The following is a 26,196-nucleotide window of genomic DNA, read 5'->3' as shown; positions in this document are numbered from 1 at the left end:
TAACAAAAATTGAATTGGTTGTAAGTCTCACATCTTGCAAACTACATAAAAAATGCGTAGTATCTTTCAAGTACGATTTTACATGCTGAGCCATAGGTTTCAAAAACACATCTAATAAAATAGATAAAGGTTCTAATATTGTGTTACATAATGCCACAATAGGGCGGCCAGGTGGATTTAAAATGTTCTTATGCACCTTTGGGAGGAAATAAATCCTAGGAGTATTTGGATGTTCTAAACATAGAAAACGAGCTTCTCGTGAAGTCAGCATAGCAGTAATTAAGCCTTCTTCAACAATCGTTTTAATTTCTCCCTGAAGTTCTAAAACAGGGTCATTCATCAGTTTCCTGTAAGTGGATGCATCATCCAAATGTCGCAATGCTTCTTGTATATATTTATTAATGTCCCATAGGGCTACCGCTCCACCTTTATCAGCTCGAAGTATAAGAACTTCACGTTGATTTTGCAATTGAGTTAATGCCTCATATTTTAATTTAGAAAGATTTTGAGTATGAAAAGTCCTTTGACATTGATTCTCAATTTGTTCTAAATCATGTAAAATACATTTCTGAAAAGCTATTACAGATGGATCCAAATTATCAAAAGGCATCCAAGATGATTTAGGATGGACAAGAGAGTTATCTGGTAATGGGGGATTAGCCAAAAAAAATTTTTTTAGATGCAGTTTTCGAAAAAATCTAAATAGAGAAACCCGTGTAGTAAAAGGATCATAATTAGTTGATGGAACAAAGCCTAATCCTAAATTTAATAATTGGTCTTGCATAGCAGAAAGTTCAAAAGATGAGATATTGATTACTACTGATTTTGATTGGTCCACGCTCGGGTTTGATAATATCTCCCCGAGCCCGGAGGATCTCCATGACTTCCTTGCATTTGAAATCGTGTTTGACGTCCCCGACGGCCCCTGTAAAAAGGGCGACGATCATCGGAGGAATTTTGATTTCCCCAAAATTACAGCAGAAACAGTATTTACTGGTGCTATAAGTGATAGTGATTCTGGTGGGGAAGATAGAAGACCTGCCCAATTTACAAGAAATCAAAATTCCTCCGATGATCGTCGCCCTTTTTACAGGGGCCGTCGGGGACGTCAAACACGATTTCAAATGCAAGGAAGTCATGGAGATCCTCCGGGCTCGGGGAGATATTATCAAACCCGAGCGTGGACCAATCAAAATCAGTAGTAATCAATATCTCATCTTTTGAACTTTCTGCTATGCAAGACCAATTATTAAATTTAGGATTAGGCTTTGTTCCATCAACTAATTATGATCCTTTTACTACACGGGTTTCTCTATTTAGATTTTTTCGAAAACTGCATCTAAAAAAATTTTTTTTGGCTAATCCCCCATTACCAGATAACTCTCTTGTCCATCCTAAATCATCTTGGATGCCTTTTGATAATTTGGATCCATCTGTAATAGCTTTTCAGAAATGTATTTTACATGATTTAGAACAAATTGAGAATCAATGTCAAAGGACTTTTCATACTCAAAATCTTTCTAAATTAAAATATGAGGCATTAACTCAATTGCAAAATCAACGTGAAGTTCTTATACTTCGAGCTGATAAAGGTGGAGCGGTAGCCCTATGGGACATTAATAAATATATACAAGAAGCATTGCGACATTTGGATGATGCATCCACTTACAGGAAACTGATGAATGACCCTGTTTTAGAACTTCAGGGAGAAATTAAAACGATTGTTGAAGAAGGCTTAATTACTGCTATGCTGACTTCACGAGAAGCTCGTTTTCTATGTTTAGAACATCCAAATACTCCTAGGATTTATTTCCTCCCAAAGGTGCATAAGAACATTTTAAATCCACCTGGCCGCCCTATTGTGGCATTATGTAACACAATATTAGAACCTTTATCTATTTTATTAGATGTGTTTTTGAAACCTATGGCTCAGCATGTAAAATCGTACTTGAAAGATACTACGCATTTTTTATGTAGTTTGCAAGATGTGAGACTTACAACCAATTCAATTTTTGTTACGGTGGATGTTACATCTTTATATACCGTTATTCCGCAGGAGGAAGCTTTATCTGTTATAAAAGAAATGCTTGATTCACGACCTGCCCCCCATCGTATATCAACTGAATATCTTATGAAACTAGCCCAATTGGTAATTAGTAGAAATTATTTTTTCTTTCAACAACAATTTTATGAACAAAAGACGGGTATAGCAATGGGGGCAACGCTAGCCCCTTCAGTTGCTACATTATATTTGGCGAAATTTGAGGATACTTTAATCTATACATTAGAAGGATTTAGACATGTTTCATATTGGAAACGTTATCTGGATGACATCTTTTTCATTTGGGAGGGTTCAGAAACAGAACTTCTACAATTTATGGAAATATTGAATTCTTTACAACGGAATTTGAAATTTACATTCCACTATCACCATCAAGAATTGGAATTTTTGGATGTTTGGGTGTTTAAAGCATTGGATTGTATAAAAACTACACTGTTTCAAAAACCCACTTCACGTAATACCTTACTACACTTCTCCAGCTCTCACCCATACCACTTGAAAAGTAGTTTACCAATTAGCCAATTCTTGAGAATTAGGAGAATTTGTTCAGACATAAGTATGTTTGAAACACAAGCGGTGAAAATGACACATAAATTCCTGGAGAGAGGTTATCCAAAATCGGTAGTCAAGAAAGCTTATTTGAGAGCCAAATTTGCAAATCGAGATCTGTTACTACAATATCAACCTCAAGATCAGGAGGACAAATTAACTGCTGTACTTCCATACTCACCTTTTAGCTCTAAAATTATGTCAAGTATTCATCGACACTGGCATATTTTACAGATTTATGAATGTTTTGAACAGCACCCGATTGGAGCTTATAGGCGTAGTAAAACATTGGGTGAACTGTTATCATATAAAAGGTTTGATACCGAGAGCTTGACTTCTGTTATTTTGGGACACTCTAAATGTGGATCGTGCCAGTGGTGTGAATCCACGATTGAAGGACATATTTGGAGATATTCAGATACAGCACGACCCATTTATGCTAAGTCAAATACTAATTGCCTCTCTAAAAATGTAGTATATGTGATCATTTGTCCTTGCCATAAAATGTATGTAGGAAGATCTAGCAGACCTATTAAAATACGTTTGAATGAACATAAATCACGCATTAAAAATTTAATACTGTCTGCACCTATGGTTCAACATTGGTCTGACTGTGGTCATTTGTTAACAGACCTTAGATGGAGAATTATAGATCAAGTGGATGTGGGGTGGGAGGGTGGTAATATTTCCTATTTTTTAAATTTGAAAGAACAAAGATGGATATTCCAATTGAATACGCTACCTCCGGGTGGTTTAAATGCTGAAATAGACTGGTGGTCTTTGCTGTAATTTCATTGGCCGTGAGGGTTCCTTTTGAGTATCCAATCGGTTTAGTATTTCTACGATCAGCTGTGGTTCATTTAAATAGTGAGGTCGCTTGAAAACGCCGCGGCCATCTTTTATATGTAGGAGCGATTATAGGATGGAAAGGTATGTTAATATAAAGCTGATGAAAAATGTTCTATGAAACAACTTTTGATACTGGAGATCGTTATAGTTCACTTTTTGATTGATTCTGGTTGTTTTACATTTCAGTGAGCCTCTTCCTTGAAAAAGCTTTGCGCGAAACTTGGCCATGTCGGCGGGGGTTCCCTGATATCTTTGCTATTTCTGCTACCTTTAAGCTGCTATCATTTAAGATAAGTGTCTTTAAAAATATTAGTTGCTTTATGAGTCATGAGTTATATTTGAAAAAAAAGAAATACAAGAAATATAAGAACCATAAGAAACATAAGAATACTGGGAGGAGCCGATGAAGATTTGCACCACACCATTTCGCTTATTGCGATAGAACAAATGTATGTTCTGATGGCTGTGTGAGGCAGTTAGATCTGATGGTCTCCCGATATCAAAATCATAATACTATTTATTTATGATCTATGCTCCATATTGATGTTTGGGACATGATATGTACACGATTCTATAGTCCCCACATCTTTCTTTTGGTGGTTTTTTTGTGAAGACCCTTCAGGGAGTGGCATCGAGGTAGAAGAACAGCCCTAAATGAGCAGTGAGCAGAGAGAATCTAGAGGCAACACACGCTGTATTTAGCACTTTGTTACTCTCTGCTCCTGTTGAGTTTGAATAACAGCCTTTTTGGAAAATTCACTGGAGGCAGTGACATCTAAAACAACTTTATTCGTGACTTTCGCTGTGGAACATGTTAGGGATTACATTTTGAAAATATATTTCCGTCATATTAGTGAACAGTTTTTGGGCTCAAATGTGCATACATTTCTTGATTTGCCTCAAGCTACACAGAAGCACAGGAAAGAATTCTTGGCCCTTAGGCCAAGAGTCCTGGGCTTTGGGAACAATATTTATTTTGAAATTTCCTGTGAAATATTGTATTTCTTATCAAAACAAAAATGTCCTGTTTTTTTGCGCAGGGCCTTTCCCTTTTGTTGGGTGTCAACTCATTTCTGCTACTTGGGCATTCGGATTCCTCATGATTTGCAGAGTCTCTATAGTCTTAACTATGATAAGATTTTAACTCATATTTGGGCAGATGGAAGGGGTTATGGTTATCCTAGTGGGGCCATATAGCAATTGTGAAGATGAATGTACTGCCAAGGTTTCTCTTTTTATTTCAGACCTTACCAGTTCAGATTTCACATAAATGGTTACACTGCATTCAGTATATTTCTCATTTTTGGGGGGAGGGAAAGTGTCCACACCTGTCCAGACAAGCATTGTGGGGGGCTCTGGAACAAGGTGGTGGAGCAGTCCCTAATCTAGATTGGTACTATATAGTAGCTCAATTGAGAATGGTACTAGATTGGGAGGTTAGCTTGGATAAGCAGCTTCTCCGGATGCCAGATGAGCTCATTGCTTTGGAAATCTTTGGAGCCAGGGGAGGGGACACGGAGTCTCCTAAATCCCATTTTTATGCCACGTTGGGTATATAGAGTGAGGTTCATAAGAGGTGGGGTCAGAAGAATTGGACATCTACTTTGGCTGTTATAAGATGGGAATCTAAATTTGAAGCAGGACAAAGGAGAGGGGTATTTAATCAGTGGGCAAAGCTGGGTCTGGTCCACTTTCAAGATGTCCTTGTAGAGGGGGGGCATGGTCTCACTTGAAAAGCTCTGGAATTATATGATTTACCGAAGGGGGATTTTCTACCATATATACAGTTAAGACATTATATAGCGCAACAAGGCTGGCTGTGGAAAGACCCCCGAAGGAGAGAATGTCTGGAGAATCTCTAGCTTCTTTTGAAAAAAAAACAAAACTCCCCAACCTATATCCCTGATTTACAAATTTATGAGGGGTTGGGAGTGGTCAAAACATGCCTTTATGCTTAATTGGGAAAATGATTTACAATGTAGTTTTTCTGTTTCAGACTAGGAGAATATATGTGGTGAAGTCTACAAGGCATCTCTGTGTTGGTACAAGAAAACGCGTCTAAATTGCTTACCAGATGGTACTACACACCTGACAGAATCCAGAGGATATTTCCCCAGGTGCCCAATGTGTGCTGGTGATGTGCGAATGGTATATTTTTGCATGTATGGTGGGAATGTGATTTAATATCAATTTTTTGGACCAATGTTGTACAAGCTCTATCAGCAGCTATTTGGAGTGAGGTGCCCTTCACTCCTCAGTCCTGTCTGTTGGGTTTGCATGGGAATGGTTTACATTGGTGGCAGGATAAACTGTTTTGCTGGGGCACAGCTGTAGCGAAGTGTCTCATTGCGTTCCACTGGAAGAAAACTGCAGCTCCTACTGTGGAAGGATGGAAAGCGAGAATACATCGCCTGTTTCAGATGGAGCATCTGGAATCTGCTCAGACAAAAGACTGTTTTTGGTCTCACAAAAGAAGTTGAAAAATTCCTGTTTTTTTGAGCCTAAATAGCTGGTCGAATTTATTGTGGCCAGAGAAGAAATTGGAGTTGTGGTCAGCCCTGAAGTTAACCCTAAGGAATGATGCATCTGGCTGTGGACTATTGTTGGTTATTTCTGCTCCTTTAATATTAAACATTTTCTTTAAATTTAGTTTTTTCTTTATTATTCTTGCCCCTTAAGTTTTGTGGACCAAATAATATTATTATTGTGTGGTATTATGCTTGGCGCACACTAGGCACCTATGCAGCTTAGTAAAAGGCCCCTTGGGTGAATAGAGTAGCAGAAAAGAAAAAAAGTGAGAGGACTTTAAGGGAAAGATATGTCAGCGATAGGTGTAATGAGGGAATGGAACAAGAGAGAAGAAAGGTAAACTAGCAAATAGCGGCCAATGGAAACAGAATTAGCAGAAAAGAGAAACTGGGACTAACATGATGGAAAAATAAAACATTCAGACAACAAAGGTAGAAAAAAGTGTCTTAGTCAACTACTTTTCTACTAAAATTGTGTCGCTTCAGGCAAAATTTTCCCCACTCACCCTCTCTTTGGATTCTGATTTATCTGTTAGAACTCAGCTGCTACCTGGACTTCTTTCAATCTTTGGACTCTTTCTGCAAAATAGTGGTGCACCTACCCAGTACTTTCTGTTCTTTGGACCTTATCCCTTCAAGTTGGCTAAAACAACCATCTCCAGGTTTACTTCCATGTCTATTCTATTCTCATTAATAGTTTGACATCTGGTAATTTATCAGTCCCACTGAAATCAGCTCTTATTAAGCCTATTTTGAAGAAAAAAAACAGATCTGGATCCTATGCAAGCCAAAAAGCTATCAACCCTTATCCTTTCTTTCCAAAGTTGTTGAATCAGTGGTCTTTGACCAGCTCTCCACTTATATTGAGTCCATCAATGCTTTGCACCCTCGTCAATTTGGTTCTCATGCTGGCTTCAGTACGGAGACAGTGCTTACTGCTTTATTAAGTGAACTTCATAATAATTTGGAAATTGCTTTTTAGTCTCCCTTGATCTGTCAGCAGCATTTGATCTCATTAATCACAATCTTCTTTTACACCGTCTTTCATGCCTTGGTATTGATGGTCTAGTTCGGGACTGGTTTACTTCTTTTCTTGGGCAACATTCCTTTCAGGTAGTTCAGTCTTCCTCCGTTTCTGCTCTCTCCCCCCTGAGGTGTGGTGTCCCTCAGGGGTCGGTGCTCTCCCCAATACTTTTTAATCTGTGTCTTTTGCTTTACTTGTTCAATCTTTCGGGGTCAGTTCATACTCTTATGCAGATGATTATCTTTTAGTCTATTATACGGATTTAAAGTCAGTTGGATTTACAGCCACTCCAAATTTGTTTAGAATATGTGGCAGGCTGGCTAAAAGATCATTTGATTCTGAACCCTGAGAAAATGGTAGCTTATTGGGTTACTAGGGGGCTCATTTTCAAAGCGCTTAGACTTACAAAGTTCCATAGGTTACTATGCAACTTTGTAAGTCTAAGTGCTCTGAAAATATGCCTCTAGGTCATTTTCTCCACCGAATATTACTCCATTCTTGTTTGGCAGGCACATTGTTCCTGTTTCATCTTTCCGTTATCTTGGAGTAATTCTGGATTCTGCCTTGTCTTTTGGTCCTCAAATATCTCAAGTTGCTAAAACGGGTTTCTTTTTTCTACATAAGTTGAGGGCAATTTGTAATTTATTGATTTTGATGCTCTCTGTTCTCTGTTCTATGCTTTCCTTCTTTGAAGATATGATTATTGCAACATTGTCTATGCAGGGATTACTAAACATAATGTTAAAAGATTACAAACCTTACAAAATACTGCAGCTTGTATACTTTGTTGAGCATCTCATTTTGATCATGTCTCACCTCTTCTCCAACAGCTTCCTTGGTTATGATTTCAGGGTTGTTTAAAATTCTAACTTTAACCTATAAGGTCTTTTATAGTTGCGTCCCTGCTTACCTTGTTTCTATGGCAATTCCCTACACACCCTCTCGTACTTTACATTCGCTAAATGACAATAGGTTAGTTCTTCCATATTCCTCTAAAGCTAGATGGGCATTCACTAGATCTAGTGAATTTTATTTTACCTCACCAGCATTATGGAATTCACTGTCTCAGTATCTTCGGCTTGAAACATCATATATGTATGTCCTTTCATGCCTCATTAAAAACATACCTTTTTCCGTAAGCTTTTACTGTATAGGCCTAGTTTGATTCTGCAGTGAGAGACCAGGAGTGGTAGTGAGAATTATGTGAATTTGTTTGGATTCTGTTGTTATGTGTTATTTTGTTTTATGTATGCTTTTAACAATTTTTTGATTGAAATATGTTTGAATGGTAAAGGCAGTTAGTTGTTTTCTATTCATAATTGGCGTTCCTTTCTGTTTTTATTGCTTTTTTATTTGTAAACCACTTGAATTTGCTTGGAACAACAGGGGTATAGCAAGTTTTTTTTTTTCTTTATTTGTATTTTTAATATACAATTAACAAGGATAACCTTGCAATAGAAACACAGGCAAATAAGTAATATTGACATTCTCATCCTACATCTTTACAAACATTAAATTAAAAGAAATATACAGGACAAGAAAGTTAGAATTAACTAATCAATAATTAAGGAAATACATTAGCCTTTCTTAGACCTCAAAAACTGAGGGGGGAGTGATAGAGTTAGAGAAGTATTCAAAATAAGTAATATATACTGAAAGTAAAAGCTGTCTTTTCTCCAAATTATTTCTACATTTACTTCAGCTGTTTCATTTCTAGAAACTATTTCAGTTGTTCCGGTGAAAAGAAATTATATTTCGCTTGACCTAATTTTACTACACATTTAGACGGATATGCCAAAAAAAAGGAACCCCCAATGTCTATTGTCTTTTGTTTCAAAGCAAGAAACGCCTTTCTTTTTTGTTGTGTTTGTTTGGTCACGTCTGGATACATCCAAACTTTAGATCCACAAAATTGAGCCTTAGAGTTCCGAAAATACAGTCTTAGGATATTATTATAGTCTTGCTCAAAAACAAGAGAGATTATTAATGTGGCTCTATCAAGTATTATTTCTGTAGATTGTTCCAATATCTCAGAAATGTTTTGTAAATCAGGAATATTATGTTCAATTCCTCGTAATTCCCCCTTTGGTTTAGGAATAAAATAAATCTTGTTCACTGGATTTATTTTTAGTATCTCAGTTAGATATCTACGGAATGTATCTATCAGGGTTACCCCTGATAACTTAGGAAAATTTAAAAGACGGAGGTTAAGCCGTCTATTATAATTCTCTAGCTGCTCAATTTTCCTTCTCATATCCATATTATCTTTAACAGTCACATCCTTGAAGTCCTTAAGCGAATCTACTTCTTTTCTCAAAATTGTCACTTGCTTTGTTAAATCTTCTTTAACGGAGTCAACAGTTATTTTTAAATCCTCAAATTTGGCATTAAGATTTACATCATCACCTGAGGTTTTTTGAAGTGTAGTATTCATCCGGTCCAACATCACCCAAAGCATTTCCAGTGTCACCTCCGAGTTTTTCACTGAAGGAAACAGAGTTCCTTCAGCCTTCAGGGTCGTTTGCTGCGTGCCTGGGTCCTCGCTAATTGCCCCTTCCGATACACTTCCGGGATCGGCAGAGTTTCCCTCCAGGGCCGCCATCGACGCTGGACAAGGAGGGATCGTCAAAATAGATGGTGGTGAAAGGGAGGTTTCCTCTCCCAGCGGGGAGCCCACTTCTCCGGGAACCCCCGCTATGGGATCCTCTTCCCTCTGAGATCTGGAGAAACCGGGGAAGTATTGCTCCAAAGACGCTTGGGCTGGGGAAGACGTCAAGGTAGGCTGAGGAACTATCCTTAACGTTCCCTTTCTTTTAGAATGAGGCATTGTACGAAAAAGTGGAATAATTTCCCAAAATGCTCGGAGCATCCTACCAGCCAACCAGTCAGGCAGCCATCTTGACACGCCCCCCCTGGTATAGCAAGTTTTAATAAACAATAAACAATTTTGAATTTATTAATTGAAATATGTTAACGCTGGGAAATGTGCATCGCAGATGTCTATATATTTAGTTCAGTACAAAGGGAAATGCATTTCTGTTCTTCAGTACTGGATTTAACTTCTTGGGGTTCCCAGTTCAATTTTTGTCTTCTTATTTCTAATTTGTGATCCCTTGTTCTTTAATTGGTGAAGGCCTGTCTGTGGTGTAGTATTCCGTTTGCATATAGATTCTCAGTAGAGATCATTCACACATGTTCTTTTTTACCTATAGTAGGTGTGTTGGTGTTTTAGGGCCCAATGTAATATTTTTAGTGTTACCTTTCATAGGTTAATCCTGGGAGAATTCTGTGCCAAACAATGCAGAATTTACACAGAATTCTGCACTTGTCTTTCAGAATTCTGTGCATGGAACAGAAAGCAGAAAATCATACACCCACTGATTGGGGGGGGGGGGAGGGGATTGTATGAGCCAACACTTAGCCTGTCCTCCTGGATCACTAAACAAACAAAAAACCCCAAAACAACAAGGAACTGAAGGAGCCAAACCCACAAGTCAGGATGTTAGAAAATGGCTCAATTTATTAACAAAAACAGTCTTCTAGGAACAATATCCAATATGACTGTATATAAGTACACTCATAGTAGATATTGTTCCTAGAAGACTGTTTTTGATAAAAAAAATTGAGCCATTTTGTAACATCCTGACTTAAATTTGGTTCCTTCCATTCCTTTGTCTCCTGGATCATATGGCATACAGAAGACACAAGCAGTTGCACATTAGACCAATTCTTCCTTCTCTGCTGGCCTGAGCTCAAATGCTTATTTGAACTGTGTAGCTGTACAGAGTCAGCATGGTTCAAATAAGCAGTGGGCCAAGGCCAGCAAAGGAGGAGGAAATAGTCTGATGCACAACTGCTTTCTTCTTATTATGCCACATGATCCGAAAGGAAGACACAGTAAAGTGGGGGGCAAGGAGAGAAAGAATAGAGAAAGACAGGGATTGGAGGCTAAGAGAACTAGGTGAAACAGAAAGCTGGGAAAGAGAAAGCTGGGGAAGGGAAGGTGTTCAAGCTAAGTTGGGGTGAGAAAGAGCTGAAGAGGTTAGAACTATGAGATTAATTATTACTGGAGAAGGTAGAAGCTTGGGGAGTGGGAAATTCTGCACAAAAATTACAAATAAAGAATTTTAAAATATCGTGCCCAGAATTTTCAAAATGTTTACTTTTTTGGATTCAGACCATGCTTACAATTGTTATGTTGTGTCGAACCAAAGGTCCCTGAGGGTCATGTATGCAGCATGCCACATATATGAGCATCATCCATTTGTTGTGTCCCAACTAAAAAAAGGTTGAGAATCACTGTCCTAGAGCAGGGGTTCTCAACCCCGTCCTAAGGACACATCTAACCAGGATTTCAAGATGCACTGCTAGAAAACCTACTCATTGGCCTTCAATCTCAGTCATTGTGGTAGTAAAACTCTTTGGGATAGGCCACCCTTGGTGTTTCTGAACTGGGTTGGTGGGGGGTGGGGGGACAACACATGGGCCTGGCTCTGACCTGGAAGCTCCTGCTCCGCCAAACAATGAACCAGCTTGCTCATTTCTACTTCCTGCGTGGCTTGGCACCACTGAAATCAGCTGCAGAGTGGAAAGCTCCTTTCTTTGCTCCGTGTATCTGCTAAAATGAGAATCTACTTCCTGTTTTTATTATTTATTATTTTATTTATTAGGATTTATTTACCGCCTTTTTGAAGGAATTCACTCAAGGCGGTGTACAGTAAGAATAGATCAAACATGAGCAATAGGCAATTAGAGCAGTAAAAATACAAAGTATGGCATGGTATACTATTTTTGTATGAATTTCAGGAAATACTTGTTTTCTGCTTTTAACTCCTGCATGGTGCCAGCGGCCACAGTAGCTGGAGGGGGAGCTAGGAGATGACAGCTGGGGCTTGAAAATGTCTCTAATATAGAGGATGGGAGGAGGGCATTGGTAGTGGGAGAAAGAAAAGAAGGAGAGATATTGTTGGGGGAGAGAAAGATGAGCATGCGAAGATGTAAGGGCACAGAGATAGATGCTGGGGTTAAGGTGGAAGAAAGATAGGGTACAAAAATATTGCCAAAGGAGATGAATGGATGCTGGGGAAGTGGAGAAGGAAATATGGGAGAACAGGCAGATGCAATGGCCACTAGGGAAAGAAGAAAAAGGCAGAGGACTACAAACAGTATGAGGTATAAAAAATGTGACATAAATGAGAGAGGGTGGAAATAGGGGGAATGGAGGTAAAAAGTGGAATGGGAGCTTGAATAAGGGGGTAAGACATAGGAAAGGTAGAGAGGGGGTGAACAACAGGGAAGGAGCAAGGATTGGTGAGGTAATGAATACAGAGGGTGGACATGGAAGACTAGAAAGTGGGTGCAATTCAGGGAATAGGAGGCTGGGGAATGAGAGAGGGGAGGGAATGGGAGAACAGGGCCGCCGAGAGGGGGGGACAGGGGGGACAAAAGTCCCTGGGCCCGGGCCTCCGGGGGGGGGGGGGGGGGGGCCCAGTGCCGCCGCAGTCCGGCCCGCCTGCCCTCCGTCCAGAGCTAACCTGAAGCGCCTTCATCCTCGAAGCAAGCATCAGCAGGACAAGCTACTTCTTCCTTTCGTGTCCCGCCCTCGCCTGACGTAATGTCCGCAAGGGCGGGGCAGGGACGGAAGGAGAGGTCTGCCCTGCTTGCTTTGAAGATGAAGGCGCTTCAGGTTAGATCAGGGGGCCTGGCACTGGCAGCGGGTGGAGGGAGGGCCCAGCGACCTCGGGTGGGGGGGGGGGGGGCGTGACGCGACCTCAGCTGGGGGCCCTGTGGGAGAAGAAGAGATGAAAATGTAGGAAAGCTGAGAAGTAGGTGAAAAAGGAGACTGAGGATCGTGGGGACAAGGAAGGATGAAATCTACTTATAGGTACATAAAAAGGCAGATGGGAAAAATAAAGAATAAAAATGAAACTGAAGGATCAGTGTCAGAGTCACAAATAAAGAATAAGACAGGACAGTGCAGAAACAGAAAATAGATATTGGGATCATGGAAAGAGGCTTGGAGAAAAATAACAAAATAAAGTAGTAAAGAGAGACCAGGAACAACTCGATTGGAAAAATAAAATGGTCAGATATCTAGAGAAAGATAACGTCAGCTTTGAAAATGTGCACTTCTTGTATTTTGTTCTATACTGAAGGAGATGCATCTCTGTTTCTCTGGGGTTTCACTGTTCAGTCTGGTTTCTTTTGTTTTCCATTTAATTTTTGTTGTCTACATTATGTTTCTAGTTTATCATCTCATATTCTTTTGCTAAGTGATGGCCTGTGTTTTCCTTATGTAACAGGGATGAGGGATTCAACTGATACTAGGAATCTGTAGCAGTCCGTCTTTTCCAGGTTGAAAAGAGCCTCTTATCCCTTATGTTTAATGAAAGATCTGTGCTTCCGATCCCTGGAGGTGTGCTGGTGTTCTAGAACATTTACAGCGCTAACTTTTCGTTGGTATGGTTACTGTCTTTATTTGATGCCAGTATGGTAAGCTTCCGAATGTCTATTTGAAAGGTTTTGTCTTACATTGCACAGTGTCTGGTAGTAGAGAGAGTCTGCATTGCTATCACTGATTTGAAACCAGAGTTTGTATGTTAAGTTGTACAGTGAAACATTCTACTTTTGTTCTATACCCCTTATTAGAGTTTTAATGGTTGATCTAGGAATGCCCGTGTGAATGAACAATTATATTCTATACAAGCAAAAACGTCTGTTTCGGAACAAATGAAACGGGCCCTAGGAAGGCTGTCGTCTAAGCGTTTTCTCGACTCTCTCTCCCCTGCCCTCCCCTCCATGCCCTGTGATTCTCCCCTGCCCTGCACTCCCCTCCCCTCCTCTGCCCTCCCATCCCATCCATGTCCAGCGATTCTCCCTTCCCCTCCACTCCATACCTGAGGTCGCAGCGGCGGCAGGCTCGGCTCGTGTTGCCTCCAGCCTTCCCTCTCAGTGTCCCGCCCTCCTCTGACGACATTTCGTCTTTCCGCGAGGACGAGACACTGAAAGGGAAGGGAACGCTGGAGGCGAGCTGACGTAAGCTCATTAGCATACGGTTACAAACCCAGCCATCCAGGGACGCAGATTGACCAATTATTATATAGAAAGATACTTTACATACACTTGACTTTTCTGTGAGTACTTGTGCTCCTCATCCCAAGTTTGCAGTTAGGCCCTGGCGACCGCCAGGACCAGAGGGCCCAAACATGGTAGAAAAGACTGGACATTTTTCTTGTGTGTGATTTGACTCCGTCAGGCTGTTCAATTTTGGTTTTATGTGCATATAGTATACAAATATATAACTCATATGTATTTTCATGATTTTCTAATAAACTTAATTGTTTTCTATGACTCTTAACCCCCTTACTCCCCGATTGTAGTTTTTGAGGAGGAGTGGGGGGGGGGGGGGGGAGGCACCATCTCACCCTTCGCCTCAGGCAGCAGATTGCCTTGGGCTGCCCCTGTGTACAAGAATCTCTCTCCTGCTACATCACGTACGGTCAGACTCTACGAGTTTAATGGGAGAAATTCTTCTTAAATATGTACAAGAATCCCTCTGCATGCACCTCTCCTGCTATATCATGTACGATCTGCCAAATTTACCTCTTTCTCTATATTTGGTCGGGTGCAAGCATCAATCTTCTGGCTGAATTGCTCCAGAATGTCATGCAGTTTCTGGGACTGTAGGTTACTGGTTGCTACCTATGAGAAGGGGAGTGTGGTAGCCGTGTTAGTCCACTCTTAAGGTTATCAATAGAAATCAAACAAAATAAAACATGGAAAAGAAAATAAGATGATACCTTTTTTATTGGACATAACTTAATACATTTCTTGATTAGCTTTCGAAGGTTGCCCTTCTTCGTCAGATAGGAAACAAGCAAATGTGCTAGCTGGCTATCCACACCTATCCTGTTAGAATATCAATGATATGCTTTGACGTCCCCATGCATACCTCCTACCCACCCCCATCCTCCCACCCTGTCAGACTGTCATAGTAATGCTTGAATGTTTTCACTTATATACACTGTCAGCTAGCACATTTGCTTATTTCTGATCTGACGAAGAAGGGCAACCTTCAAAAGCTAATCAAGAAATGTATTAAGTTATGTCCAATAAAAAAGGTATCATCTTATTTTCTTTACCTATGAGAATAGGAGCTGAGATCCTCCAGACCCTAACACTTTCAATATGTTCCATGCTCTGGACAGCAGGGGACATCTTAAAGCTTTGGCAAATCTTAGTAAAATGTGGTGTTGCCTTCTGTATTACCCACATGTGCTACCTAATTAAAAGCTGCAGTGCATTTTCAGGTTACTAGGACTGATATAAGTACTTAAGTAATGCCACACTGAGAAAAGACGAAGGGTCCATCGAGCCCAGCATCCTGTCCATGACAGCAGCCAATCCAGGCCAAGGGCACCTGGCAAGTTTCCCAAACATACAAACATTCTATACATGTTATTCCTGGAATTGCGGATTTTTCCCAAGTCCATTTAGTAGTGGTTTATGGACTTGTTCTTTAGGAAACCATCTAACCCCTTTTTAAACTCTGCTAAGCTATCCACCTTCACCACGTATGGTAAGCTTCCGAGTGTCAACAATAAATAGATTTAGGAAATCTACCAATCTTTAAAGAATCTAGATCAGGTGTTCTCAGCCCAGTCCTTGGGACACACCCAGCCAGTCAAGTTTTCAGGATACTCACAATGAATATGCATGAGATAAATCTGAATGCACTACCTCCATTGAATGCAAATCTATCTCATGCATATTCATGGTGGGTATGCTGAAATCCTGTCCGAGTACTAGGTTTAGAATCCCAAGTCTAGATATTCTTGCATAGTCAGTCTTACCGTGACATTTTCCATCCTATTCTGAAGCTAATCTTTTAGGAATATTTTGAATTGTTTCTTTAGTTTCAAGATTAAATAAAATAGCAGCTTTGGGATAGACTAAGTATGAGAGATTTGTGAAAAGCTACTTCCTACAGATAAGCTCAAAGCTTTTCAAGAAATTTGACAGTCGAAAGATAGGCTTCTCTTTAATATGCCTATTAATATTTCAAGAATCCAGTCCTGGGCCCTCTCTCACCTCTGCTTTGATTTTCAATTGCAAGTGTGTCAGCTGTCTCTGGATATTTTCCATATAGACCATATCTGTTGTGAGTGTTTGAAATCTTTCTTCAAATTTACGGATGACATCAGTACCCTCAAATGCAAAAAATTGGAAAAAAACAAAGTCACTGTGCAGTTGCTGCTGAGGCAATGGCATATTTAGCAAAAATTATTCTCCATGTAAAGTAAACAGCATTCCTCTCCTTGGGATTGATGTATTGAACCTACCCAGTCGAATACATACATTCATATGACAAGACAGATGAAGTTGAAAACAACTTATGATCACCTAAACTTCCGGAAATCATTAAAAACTAACCTGTTCAAAAAGGCATACCCTACCGACCCAACTTAAATGCCTGTACCCTACAACACAACGAAATCAAAGTTCGTAATGGACATATAATAACTCTTCCTCTCTACGATTCCCTAATGTGTCTGTACACACGAATCTTACTCTACCACAACATTACTGTATTTGTTCATACTGGAATTGGCGAACATTGAGCCTGCAAATAGGTGGGAAAACGTAGGATACAAATGTAACAAGTAAATAAATAAAATACAAAGAGTTTTTGCATGGGTTTGCAAAATATTTGCCAACAATGAAAAATCTTTGTCAACATCTTGTTATCCATGTTTTTATCCTTTGCTTACCTTTCATATGTGGACTTTTGTGCAAAATATTTCACATGCATACTTTTCCTCTGGAACGCTATTCTATCTTCCTCATCTCTCTAAGACCATATACCAAAAATGTACCACCAACATTTCATCATCCCTTAATTCCGCCTTTCTTAGCCCTGCTTCTGGTCAGTATTGTTTAGACTGGGCTGTATTTTTTTTTTCAATGAGGAAGTGCTCCTATTCCAGTGAATGTGAATATTCTCCCTTACCTGTTCTAAGCACTTAGATTCCATTCCCTCCAGATCGGCCATAATATTTCGTTCAGAAGCATCAATCTCTTTTGCTGCCTTCACCAGCCTATTCCGGAGCATACCAAACTCTTCTGGGGAAAAGTTACCGCCTTCAGAGAATAATCTAGAAATGTAAAAGCAATAGTTAGGAGTTAGTTATCAACGTGAGCTATTGTTAAGTTAGGTTATTTTACTGTTAATTAGTAACTAGATCTTACTGAATAAAATGGGACCTGTGCTAAAATAGCACAAGTTAGTGATCAAACAATATGTCTTTACGGTAGTCCACATGGACAACTACTCTGTCTTGTCATATGAATGTATGTATTTGACTGGGTAGTTTCCTCCTTCTTCTCTGGGCTTTTAGCTGAATTGGAGCTGAGCTGTAATGCACTGTGGCACTATGAGCTTTCATTCTCGACGACCTGGGTTATGTTTCCTATTTTATAACCATTTGCTCAGCTCAGCCACTGTTGTGAAGGTCTTTGGCCTAGAACCCAGCACATGTTCAACCTAAATGGCTACATAAGAAAACCGAAGCATGTATGAACATAAGTACATAAGTACATAAGTAGTGCCATACTGGGAAAGACCAAAGGTCCATCTAGCCCAGCATCCTGTCACCGACAGTGGCCAATCCAGGTCAAGGGCACCTGGCACGCTCCCCCCACGTAAAAACATTCCAGACAAGTTATACCTAAAAATGCAGAATTTTTCCAAGTCCATTTAATAGCGGTCTATGGACTTGTCCTTTAGGAATCTATCTAACCCCTTTTTAAACTCCGTCAAGCTAACCGCCCGTACCACGTTCTCCGGCAACGAATTCCAGAGTCTAATTACACGTTGGGTGAAGAAAAATTTTCTCCGATTCATTTTAAATTTACCACACTGTAGCTTCAACTCATGCCCTCTAGTCCTAGTATTTTTGGATAGCGTGAACAGTCGCTTCACATCCACCCGATCCATTCCACTCATTATTTTATACACTTCTATCATATCTCCCCTCAGCCGTCTCTTCTCCAAGCTAAAAAGCCCTAGCCTTCTCAGCCTCTCTTCATAGGAAAGTCGTCCCATCCCCACTATCATTTTCGTCGCCCTTCGCTGTACCTTTTCCAATTCTACTATATCTTTTTTGAGATACGGAGACCAGTACTGAACACAATACTCCAGGTGCGGTCGCACCATGGAGCGATACAACGGCATTATAACATCCGCACACCTGGACTCCATACCCTTCCTAATAACACCCAACATTCTATTCGCTTTCCTAGCCGCAGCAGCACACTGAGCAGAAGGTTTCAGCATATCATCGACGACGACACCCAGATCCCTTTCTTGATCCGTAACTCCTAACGCGGAACCTTGCAAGACGTAGCTATAATTCGGGTTCCTCTTACCCACATGCATCACTTTGCACTTGTCAACATTGAACTTCATCTGCTACTTGCACGCCCAATCTCCCAGTCTCGCAAGGTCCTCCTGTAATCGTTCACATTCCTCCTGCGACTTGACGACCCTGAATAATTTTGTGTCATCGGCGAATTTAATTACCTCACTAGTTATTCCCATCTCTAGGTCATTTATAAATACATTAAAAAGCAACGGACCCAGCACAGACCCCTGCGGGACCCCACTAACTACCCTCCTCCACTGAGAATACTGGCCACGCAATCCTACTCTCTGCTTCCTATCTTTCAACCAGTTCTTAATCCATAATAATACCCTACCTCCGATTCCATGACTCTGCAATTTCTTCAGGAGTCTTTCGTGCGGCACTTTGTCAAACGCCTTCTGAAAATCCAGATATACAATATCAACCGGCTCCCCATTGTCCACATGTTTGCTTACCCCCTCAAAAAAATGCATTAGATTGGTGAGGCAAGACTTCCCTTCACTAAATCCGTGCTGACTTTGTCTCATCAGTCCATGTTTTTGTATATGCTCTGCAATTTTATTCTTAATAATAATGCTATTTTCCCATCTTACGACTATTACTGTGACTTTACCATTTAAATTACATCTTTTACAACATCACATTGTATTTGTTCACACTGGAAATGGCAAACACCTTTCCGGTACTATGTAAGCCACATTGAGCCTGCAAATAGGTGGGAAAATGTGGGATACAAATGTAACAAATAAATAAATATACAACCATTCCCTTGAAATTTAGCATCCTAACAGCAGGGAATGAACAGCAAAGGGACACCCACAATGGGAAAGGTGCATTGGTCAATTAGGAATCTGCTTTTTCCAGAAATGCCAATATTATATTAATATTGGGGGAAATTCAGGGGTGGTGAAACAGGGAGCTATCTTAATCCCCCCCCCTAAAACGTACCAGGGATTTTGAGGAGGGTGGTTTTACCCACAGGAATAACTTAATTTAGTTTTTTAAAAAATTCTTCATATGCTGTCCTTCACAGTAAAATCAAATCAAACAGTAATATGACAGAAAGGAAAAATATATATATATATATATGGGTTGGACAAGCCTGATCTAAAGCTTGTAGTTGCTTACTTAACAGTATCTTTGCTCAATGTAGAAGTGCATAGGGTGGATGTTCCTTGTATAAGGGCAGCTTGCATGAAAATATGTTATACTTCAATGTCTCTGTGTGTAAGGAGTAAAGCACTCACTGATATTTCATCTGTGACTGTATAATGTGGTGTTACTGAATTGCTAATAAATCAAACATAATGTTAACATTATCCCATGGAGGGCAGCTGGATACTGTGCGAACCAGGGGCGTAGCCACGGGTGGGCCTGGATGGGCCCAGGCCCACCCATTTTCCCTCCAGGCCCGCCCATCCGCATCTTTCACGCGCTGTCTCTATCCCTTTTGTCCCACGGAGGCAGCGCTTCCTTCCTGCCCTGTCTTCTCCCCAAGCTATGCTGCATCGGTCCCTCCCTGCAAGTGGAAATCTCCTTCGCCGGTCATGCTGCGCTGCCATGCACACGCAGCTACGCTCCTCCCCCTGCTGCGTCTATCTGGCCCTCTGTGATGCACTTCCTGTTTAGGGCCGGATGAACGCGGCAGGGGGAGGAGCGAAGCTGCGTGTGCATGGTAGCGCAGCGCGACCGGCGAAGGAGGATTCCACTTGCAGGGAGGGACCGATGCAGCGGAGCTTGGGGAGAAGACAGGGCAGGAAGGAAGCGCTGCCTCCATGGGACAAAAGGGATAGAGACAGCACGCGAAGGATGCGGATGGGCGGACCTGGAGGAAAAATGGCTGAGCTGCTGGGACATGGGAGGGAGAGGAGGAAGGGACTGGAAGGAAGGGAGAGAGCTACTGGGACATGGGAGGGAGAGGAAGAAAGGACTGGAAGGAAGGGAGAGAGCTACTGGGACATGGGAGGGAGAGGAAGAAGGGACTGGAGGGAAAGGGAGAGAGCCGCTGGGACATGGGAGGGAGAGGAAGAAGGGACTGGAGGGAAGGGAGAGAGCTACTGGACATGGGAGGGAGAGGAAGAAGGGACTGGAAGGAAGGGAGAGAGCTGCTGGGACATGGGAGGGAGAGGAAGAAGGGACTGGAGGGAAGGGAGAGAGTTGCTGGGACATGGGAGGGAGAGGAAGAAGGGACTGGAGGGAAGGGAGAGAGTTGCTGGGACATGGGAGGGAGAGGAAGAAAGGACTGGAGGGAAGGGAGAGGAAGAAGGGAGAGAGCCGCTGGGACATGGGATAGAGAGGAAGAAGAGACTGGAGGGAAGGGAGAAAGCTACTGGACATGGGAGGGAGAGGAAGAAGGGACTGGAGGGAAGGGAGAGCTGCTGGACATGGGAGGATAGGGAGAGAAAGAGGGGAGATGGATGGAAGGATGCAGAGAAAAAGGGGAGAGACTGGAAGGATGTGGAGAGAGAGAGAGAGAGAGAGAGAGAGAGGAGACTGAATAGAAAAGGGTAGAGAGATTGAGACACTAGATGGAAGGATCAGGAGAGAGGGTAGATGGGTGGAAGGATGAGGAGAGAAAGAGGGAAGACACGATGGAAGGGTAGGGAGAAAAAGGAGACCCTGGATGCAAAAGAAAGAGGGGAGCTGCTGGATGGAAAGAGGGAGAGGACAGAGTAGGGAAAGACTGGAGAATAAGTGGAAGGGGCATGTGGAGAGCAAGGGTGAGGAAAAGATGAAAGGCATAGGGGTGAATGGACAGGAAACCCTGGCAAGAGAAAGACGAAGGAAAGCAGAATCTAGAGACTGGGAGCAACACAATGAGAAAAAGTAAATGGCCATACAACAAAGGTAAAGAAAATAATTTTATTTTAATTTAGGATAAAGTAATATGGTACCTGTGTTAATAAAGTTTCAGAGACCAATACTTCCTTCCTTAGGTCAGGAGAGGATACCATAATAGCGTTATGCTGACCTGAGGCAGGAGGTTTTGGCCTCTGAAAGCTCATTGAAAAGGGTGTTAGGCTTTTAAATACATTTTCTGAAACCTGATGCACTGAAAAGTAGCACTTTACCCCTATGTGACAAATGCATCTGATTAGTGTGACTAAATTTTGCTGGGGAAGGGGGAGAGAGAGAAAATTTTGTGCCCACCCACTTTAGGTTCAGGCCCATCCAAAATTGGCAGTCTGGCTACGCCACTGGTGGGAACAGTCTCAACTTCGGTGCTGCATGGCTCAACCTCATGGTGAAACCAGCTGCTGCAGCAGGGAAGCAGATCCTGAGGACACCCAGAGCTTCTGCGGGTCACTCTCAGCAGGGAAGCAAGTCTCTGTCAGGAGAGGGGAACAAGACAGAGTGAAGGAGGTGATTTGTTACAATTCTTTGGGGGTGCAGTATGGGTAAGGGTGAACCAAATTGACAATGTATTTAGACTTTACAAAAGCATTTGACAAAGTCCTTTATTAAAGGCTCCTTTCAGAAGGCTGAAGTCAAGAGACAGATGCCAATGGCCTATTTTAAAATGGATTAACTGGTTGAAACATAAAACACTGAGCAGGACTACATCGTCAGTTTCTCTAATGAAATAAGATGCCTCGGGAATCTGTACCAGGATCAGCATATATTTACTTATTCATTAACCATCTGGAAAAGAAAGTAACAGTGACGTGATCAAATCTGCAGATGATACAATTATTCAGAGCAGTTTAGCATGAGCAGATTGAGGAATTACAGGACCACCATGCTAGACTGAGGACCTAGGGCTTCTAAAAACGCAGATGAAATTTAACATGGAGATGTGTAACATGATGCAAATATGGAAAAATACTATTAATTACAGGTGCACAATGGTGGGTTCCACATTAAGGGCCCTGTTTACTAAGCAGCGCTATAGGCACGTTAATGTTTTTAATGCACGTTAACCATGTACGTGCCTACAATATCCCTATAGGTGCCTACATGGTCAGCGCACGCGCTAAGTGTCAGCACGCTAAAAACACTAACGCACCTTAGTAAACAGGGCCTTAAGAGTCACCACCCAGGAAAAGGATAGAATCAGCAATATAGCAACTGATGGCAAATAGAGACCAACGTGGCCCATCCAGTCTGTAAAGAAATGAAAAATAAAACTGAGGATATCATGCCTCTGTATAGATAGATCTATGATGCAATAGCACCTTGTGTATATGTAAGCTCTGGCTGCTTAACTAAAAAAAAAAAAAAAAATCTGGGGCAATTTTATGAAACTAACTGGTAAATTTTGTTTCATTCAATGCACAATTAAACTGTGAATTTATTGTAAGAGATATGGTTAATAGTATAGCCAGTGAATTATGTTTTTCTGAGAATTTTTTTCCCATTTTTGAATGGTGCAAAAACAAAAAAAAAAACCATCTCTCTCTCTCTCTCTATGTATATATACTGGTTCTGCTCAGTGGAACCGATGGGTGTCACATGGGATTAGGATTGAGGTAGGGAGGGGACTTAGTGGGGTACTGGGGGAAGAGATTATAATAGCAAGAGATGGGATGTTATAAGAAACAAGACCATCATCTTCCCAGTATGTATTGTTTTCCTACTTTTGGGGGAGGCGAAGGGGAATTCTTATTTGCATTGATGAACTTTGAAGATTACTGCATTGGGTTTAAATGAATGAGAAATGCTGTTATTTTATGTTTGATGTTATGTTAAATCTCAATAAAAATGTTTAAAGTTAAAATAATCTTCCAGAAACAGAAATTTACAAAATCACCAAAACATATTTGCTTTCATTTTTGGTGCCCAATGCTTGTAGATCTGCTCAGTATCATTAAAAAGCGATTATGAAGTCAACCTTATCTTGTTGCACTCAAAAGGAAAATGAGTGTATGACTATCTATTGACTTGATCTTGCACAGCCAATGCAGATTTCTGAATCACACCCAGACTACAAATCTGCTGTGTGATTTTAAGCTCATTATCATTAAATAGCAATTATGAAGGCAAATAATGAGACAGTGAGTGTTAATCATAATAAACTGTTTTGGATGGATTCAGAGCCAATTATGATGTTGCAATTGGAATATGTCAGTTTTTGAGATTTATGTCTGTAGTACAGAAGGACACGTCACTTTTTGTTTTTCTGATGTTGTACTGTATGCAGAATGTGGCTTCTTGGGGTTTCAGGAAGATGCTGGACTAGGGAGTTAGGCCTGTCAGAGCCAAGTGTTAACATACTTGTATATATTTCCTGAATACTGTCGCATTATTTTGATTTTTTTTTTAGCACAATTCAAGGAGTGAATTCAGTGAAGGCTGGGGGTGTAACATGAGACAGAGAAAGCGAATGGGTGAAGGCAAGGTAGCATGGCAGAGAAAGAGAGTGTACGAGTGTGCTCGCATGTGCACACACGTGTCTTGGCCCTCCGAATGTTACAAAATATTAAATGTGCCCCCCCCCCCAAAAAAAAGATTGGACAAGCCTGCATTAGATGACAATGTTTTCCAGCAGAGTTCCCACATACTCTGAAACTCAGGAGATAATTTTATAAGTGACCTGAACATGTAAAGTAGTGTTTTACTTGGGGGGGGGGGGGGGGGGGTCTTTAACTAAGGTGCGCTGGGGTCTTCAGCTAGCGTTAAAAACAGGCACACGTTAAATGCTAAAGACGCCCATAGGAATACACTGACGTCTTTAGCACGCGCCTATTTTTAACGCGAGCTAAAAACACCAGTGCGCCTTAGTAAAAGACCCCCTCAATTTGGTTTAGTTATTTGAAATTCTGCTTCCCAACATCAAACCAAAGTGGCATACAATCAAAAACATATAACAATCATACAAAGGATACGTACAAGAGATACTATAAAATTTCATACAAAGGATACATACAGGAGATACTATAAAATTTCTTACACACTTCACCCAATCTCCACTATGTCAACCCCACCTAACATAAAACTGACCACTACCCACATAGGGGTAGATTCTATTTATGGCACCTGAAAAATCGGCGCCCAAAAAATTTCTGCTTAGGTGTAGTCTATAAACTGCGCCTAAATTTAGGCGCGGTTTATAGAATACTCCTAAGTGGGTTTACAGAATACACCTAGCAGCCATGCCAGCGCCTAACTAGGCGCATCCATTTATGACAAGGAAAGCTTGGTGTAAATACACAGGTGCAGAGCAGGTGTACCCTATAATCCTGCATGTAAATTCTTGGAACAATCATGGCCCGCCCATTCCATGTCCCCTTTTTGGCAGTGTGAACTAGAATTTACATGCACCACTTAACGGAATACGCTTAGCAAGTAGTGTATATAAATTCTAATTAATGCTAATTAGTGTTAATAATTGGTTAACATCCAATTATCAGTGCTGATTAGCTTGTTAACCAATTAGGTTATGTGCATTGTTATGGAATACGCTTTGATTTCTGTGTGGAAATATTGGCATGATATATAGAATCCAGGGCATAATGTCACCATCCTTACTGCCCTGAAATACAGCACCTATTTCTATGTTGGACCATGCATAGGCATTCCCTGGAATTGTGATTTATGCATATATTTTTATAAAATATGCATGTAAAAATGTGTACCTTCTTTAGAGCAAGTACACATTTGTGTGTGAGGATCTCTGCACTACTGGGGCTGGTTCAAGGTGCCTCTTATTAAAGCACACAACTGCTTATGCTGCTTTTATAAAACACAAAATTTAAGAAATCTTAGATTTATGATTTTTGATTGCCATTCCACCAGGGGCGTAGCTACGGGTGGGCCTGGGTGGGCCCAGGCCTGCCCAATCTCGGCTCAGGCCCACCCAGCAGCCGCCAGCTGTCCGGTCCTCCTCTGCCTAAATTTTGTTTTTAGTACAGCCCGTAGTGTTAGACGCTGGCGCTGCTACTCTGTTGTTCACTCCCTGAGTCCCCATTCAGTACTGAAGTTTCTGGACTCTGCTGCTTTGCTTTGTTCTGCTCCCCCCCTCATGCGCGACGGCACCGCAGTGCTGCATGGGAGGGGAAACTGTGCCGGCTATTGTCGCGGTTGTGGTTCCTCCACTCTGCCCTGCTTCTGAATGAAGATCAGCCTTTGATTCCGCCGCGATGGCACCGCAGTGCTATATGGGAGGAGAAACTGCCGGCTATCGTCGCGGTTGCGGTTCCTCCACTCTGCCCTGCTTCTGAATGAAGATCAGCCTTTGATTCCACCCAGGCCTCAGCAGTGGCCCCACAACAGCACACATGGAGCAGAGCACAATGATTGCGTTCTGAGTCTGCACCACTATCTGCCACCACCACCGAAGCCCAGCTGCCCAGGCCATGTAAAATAAATATTTTTTTTTAAATTTTAACATTGTGTACAGTGTAATGGTGGGTGGGTGGGTGGGGGTGTGCTCTTCACTGCCTAGGTAAAAAAAAAGGCATATTTAATAATTTTAATATACCTTTTTTCACTAGGCAGTGAAGAGCCCACCCCCACCCAGAAGCCCACAAACAATAAATTTGTTATAATGCTCAGGTTACAATCTAAAAAAGGTTGTATATTTTTCATGTTGATGGGTTTTGGGGGGGATGTTCTCTGCAGTGCCCGGGTTACAATTAAAAAAAAAATGTTTTAAATTTAATATAGACAGGTTTCTGGGTAGAGGTGTCTTTCATGGTTGGGGGAAGAGATCCTAGACTGTGGGAGGATGGGTAGGGGGTAGGACAAGGCTGATGCTAGGCTAAAGGGTGGGGTGGGGGAGGGAAGCGAAAAGCCGATGCCAGGCTGAAGGGCAGGGATGGA

The 26,196-nt window shown here is 41.3% G+C and overlaps 1 protein-coding gene across 4 annotated transcripts in view; it reads right to left on the bottom strand.

Moving 5' to 3' along the window:
* CCDC180 (coiled-coil domain containing 180) overlaps positions 1-26,196 on the bottom strand; it is a 153,611-nt gene that overhangs the window by 42,787 nt on the left and 84,628 nt on the right. For 3 of the 4 annotated variants that reach the window (XR_003942606.1, XM_030207751.1, XM_030207753.1), the window contains 3 exons: positions 17,022-17,166; positions 16,103-16,219; positions 14,615-14,713 (listed from right to left, as the gene is read on the bottom strand). Coding sequence is in view for 3 of the 4 variants with exons in the window: in XM_030207751.1 (XP_030063611.1) it covers positions 14,615-14,713; positions 16,103-16,219; positions 17,022-17,166 (361 nt within the window). In the remaining variant the exon portion in view is untranslated. The remainder of the gene's footprint in view (positions 1-14,614; positions 14,714-16,102; positions 16,220-17,021; positions 17,167-26,196) is intronic. The other variant, XM_030207752.1, reaches the window with a different exon arrangement.

The sequence above is a fragment of the Microcaecilia unicolor genome, chromosome 6, assembly GCF_901765095.1.
Source record: "Microcaecilia unicolor chromosome 6, aMicUni1.1, whole genome shotgun sequence".
In the NCBI taxonomy this organism is placed as follows: domain Eukaryota; kingdom Metazoa; phylum Chordata; class Amphibia; order Gymnophiona; family Siphonopidae; genus Microcaecilia; species Microcaecilia unicolor.
Note: the sequence above shows the minus strand (reverse complement) of the source record. Positions and strands in the feature narration are given on the sequence as shown.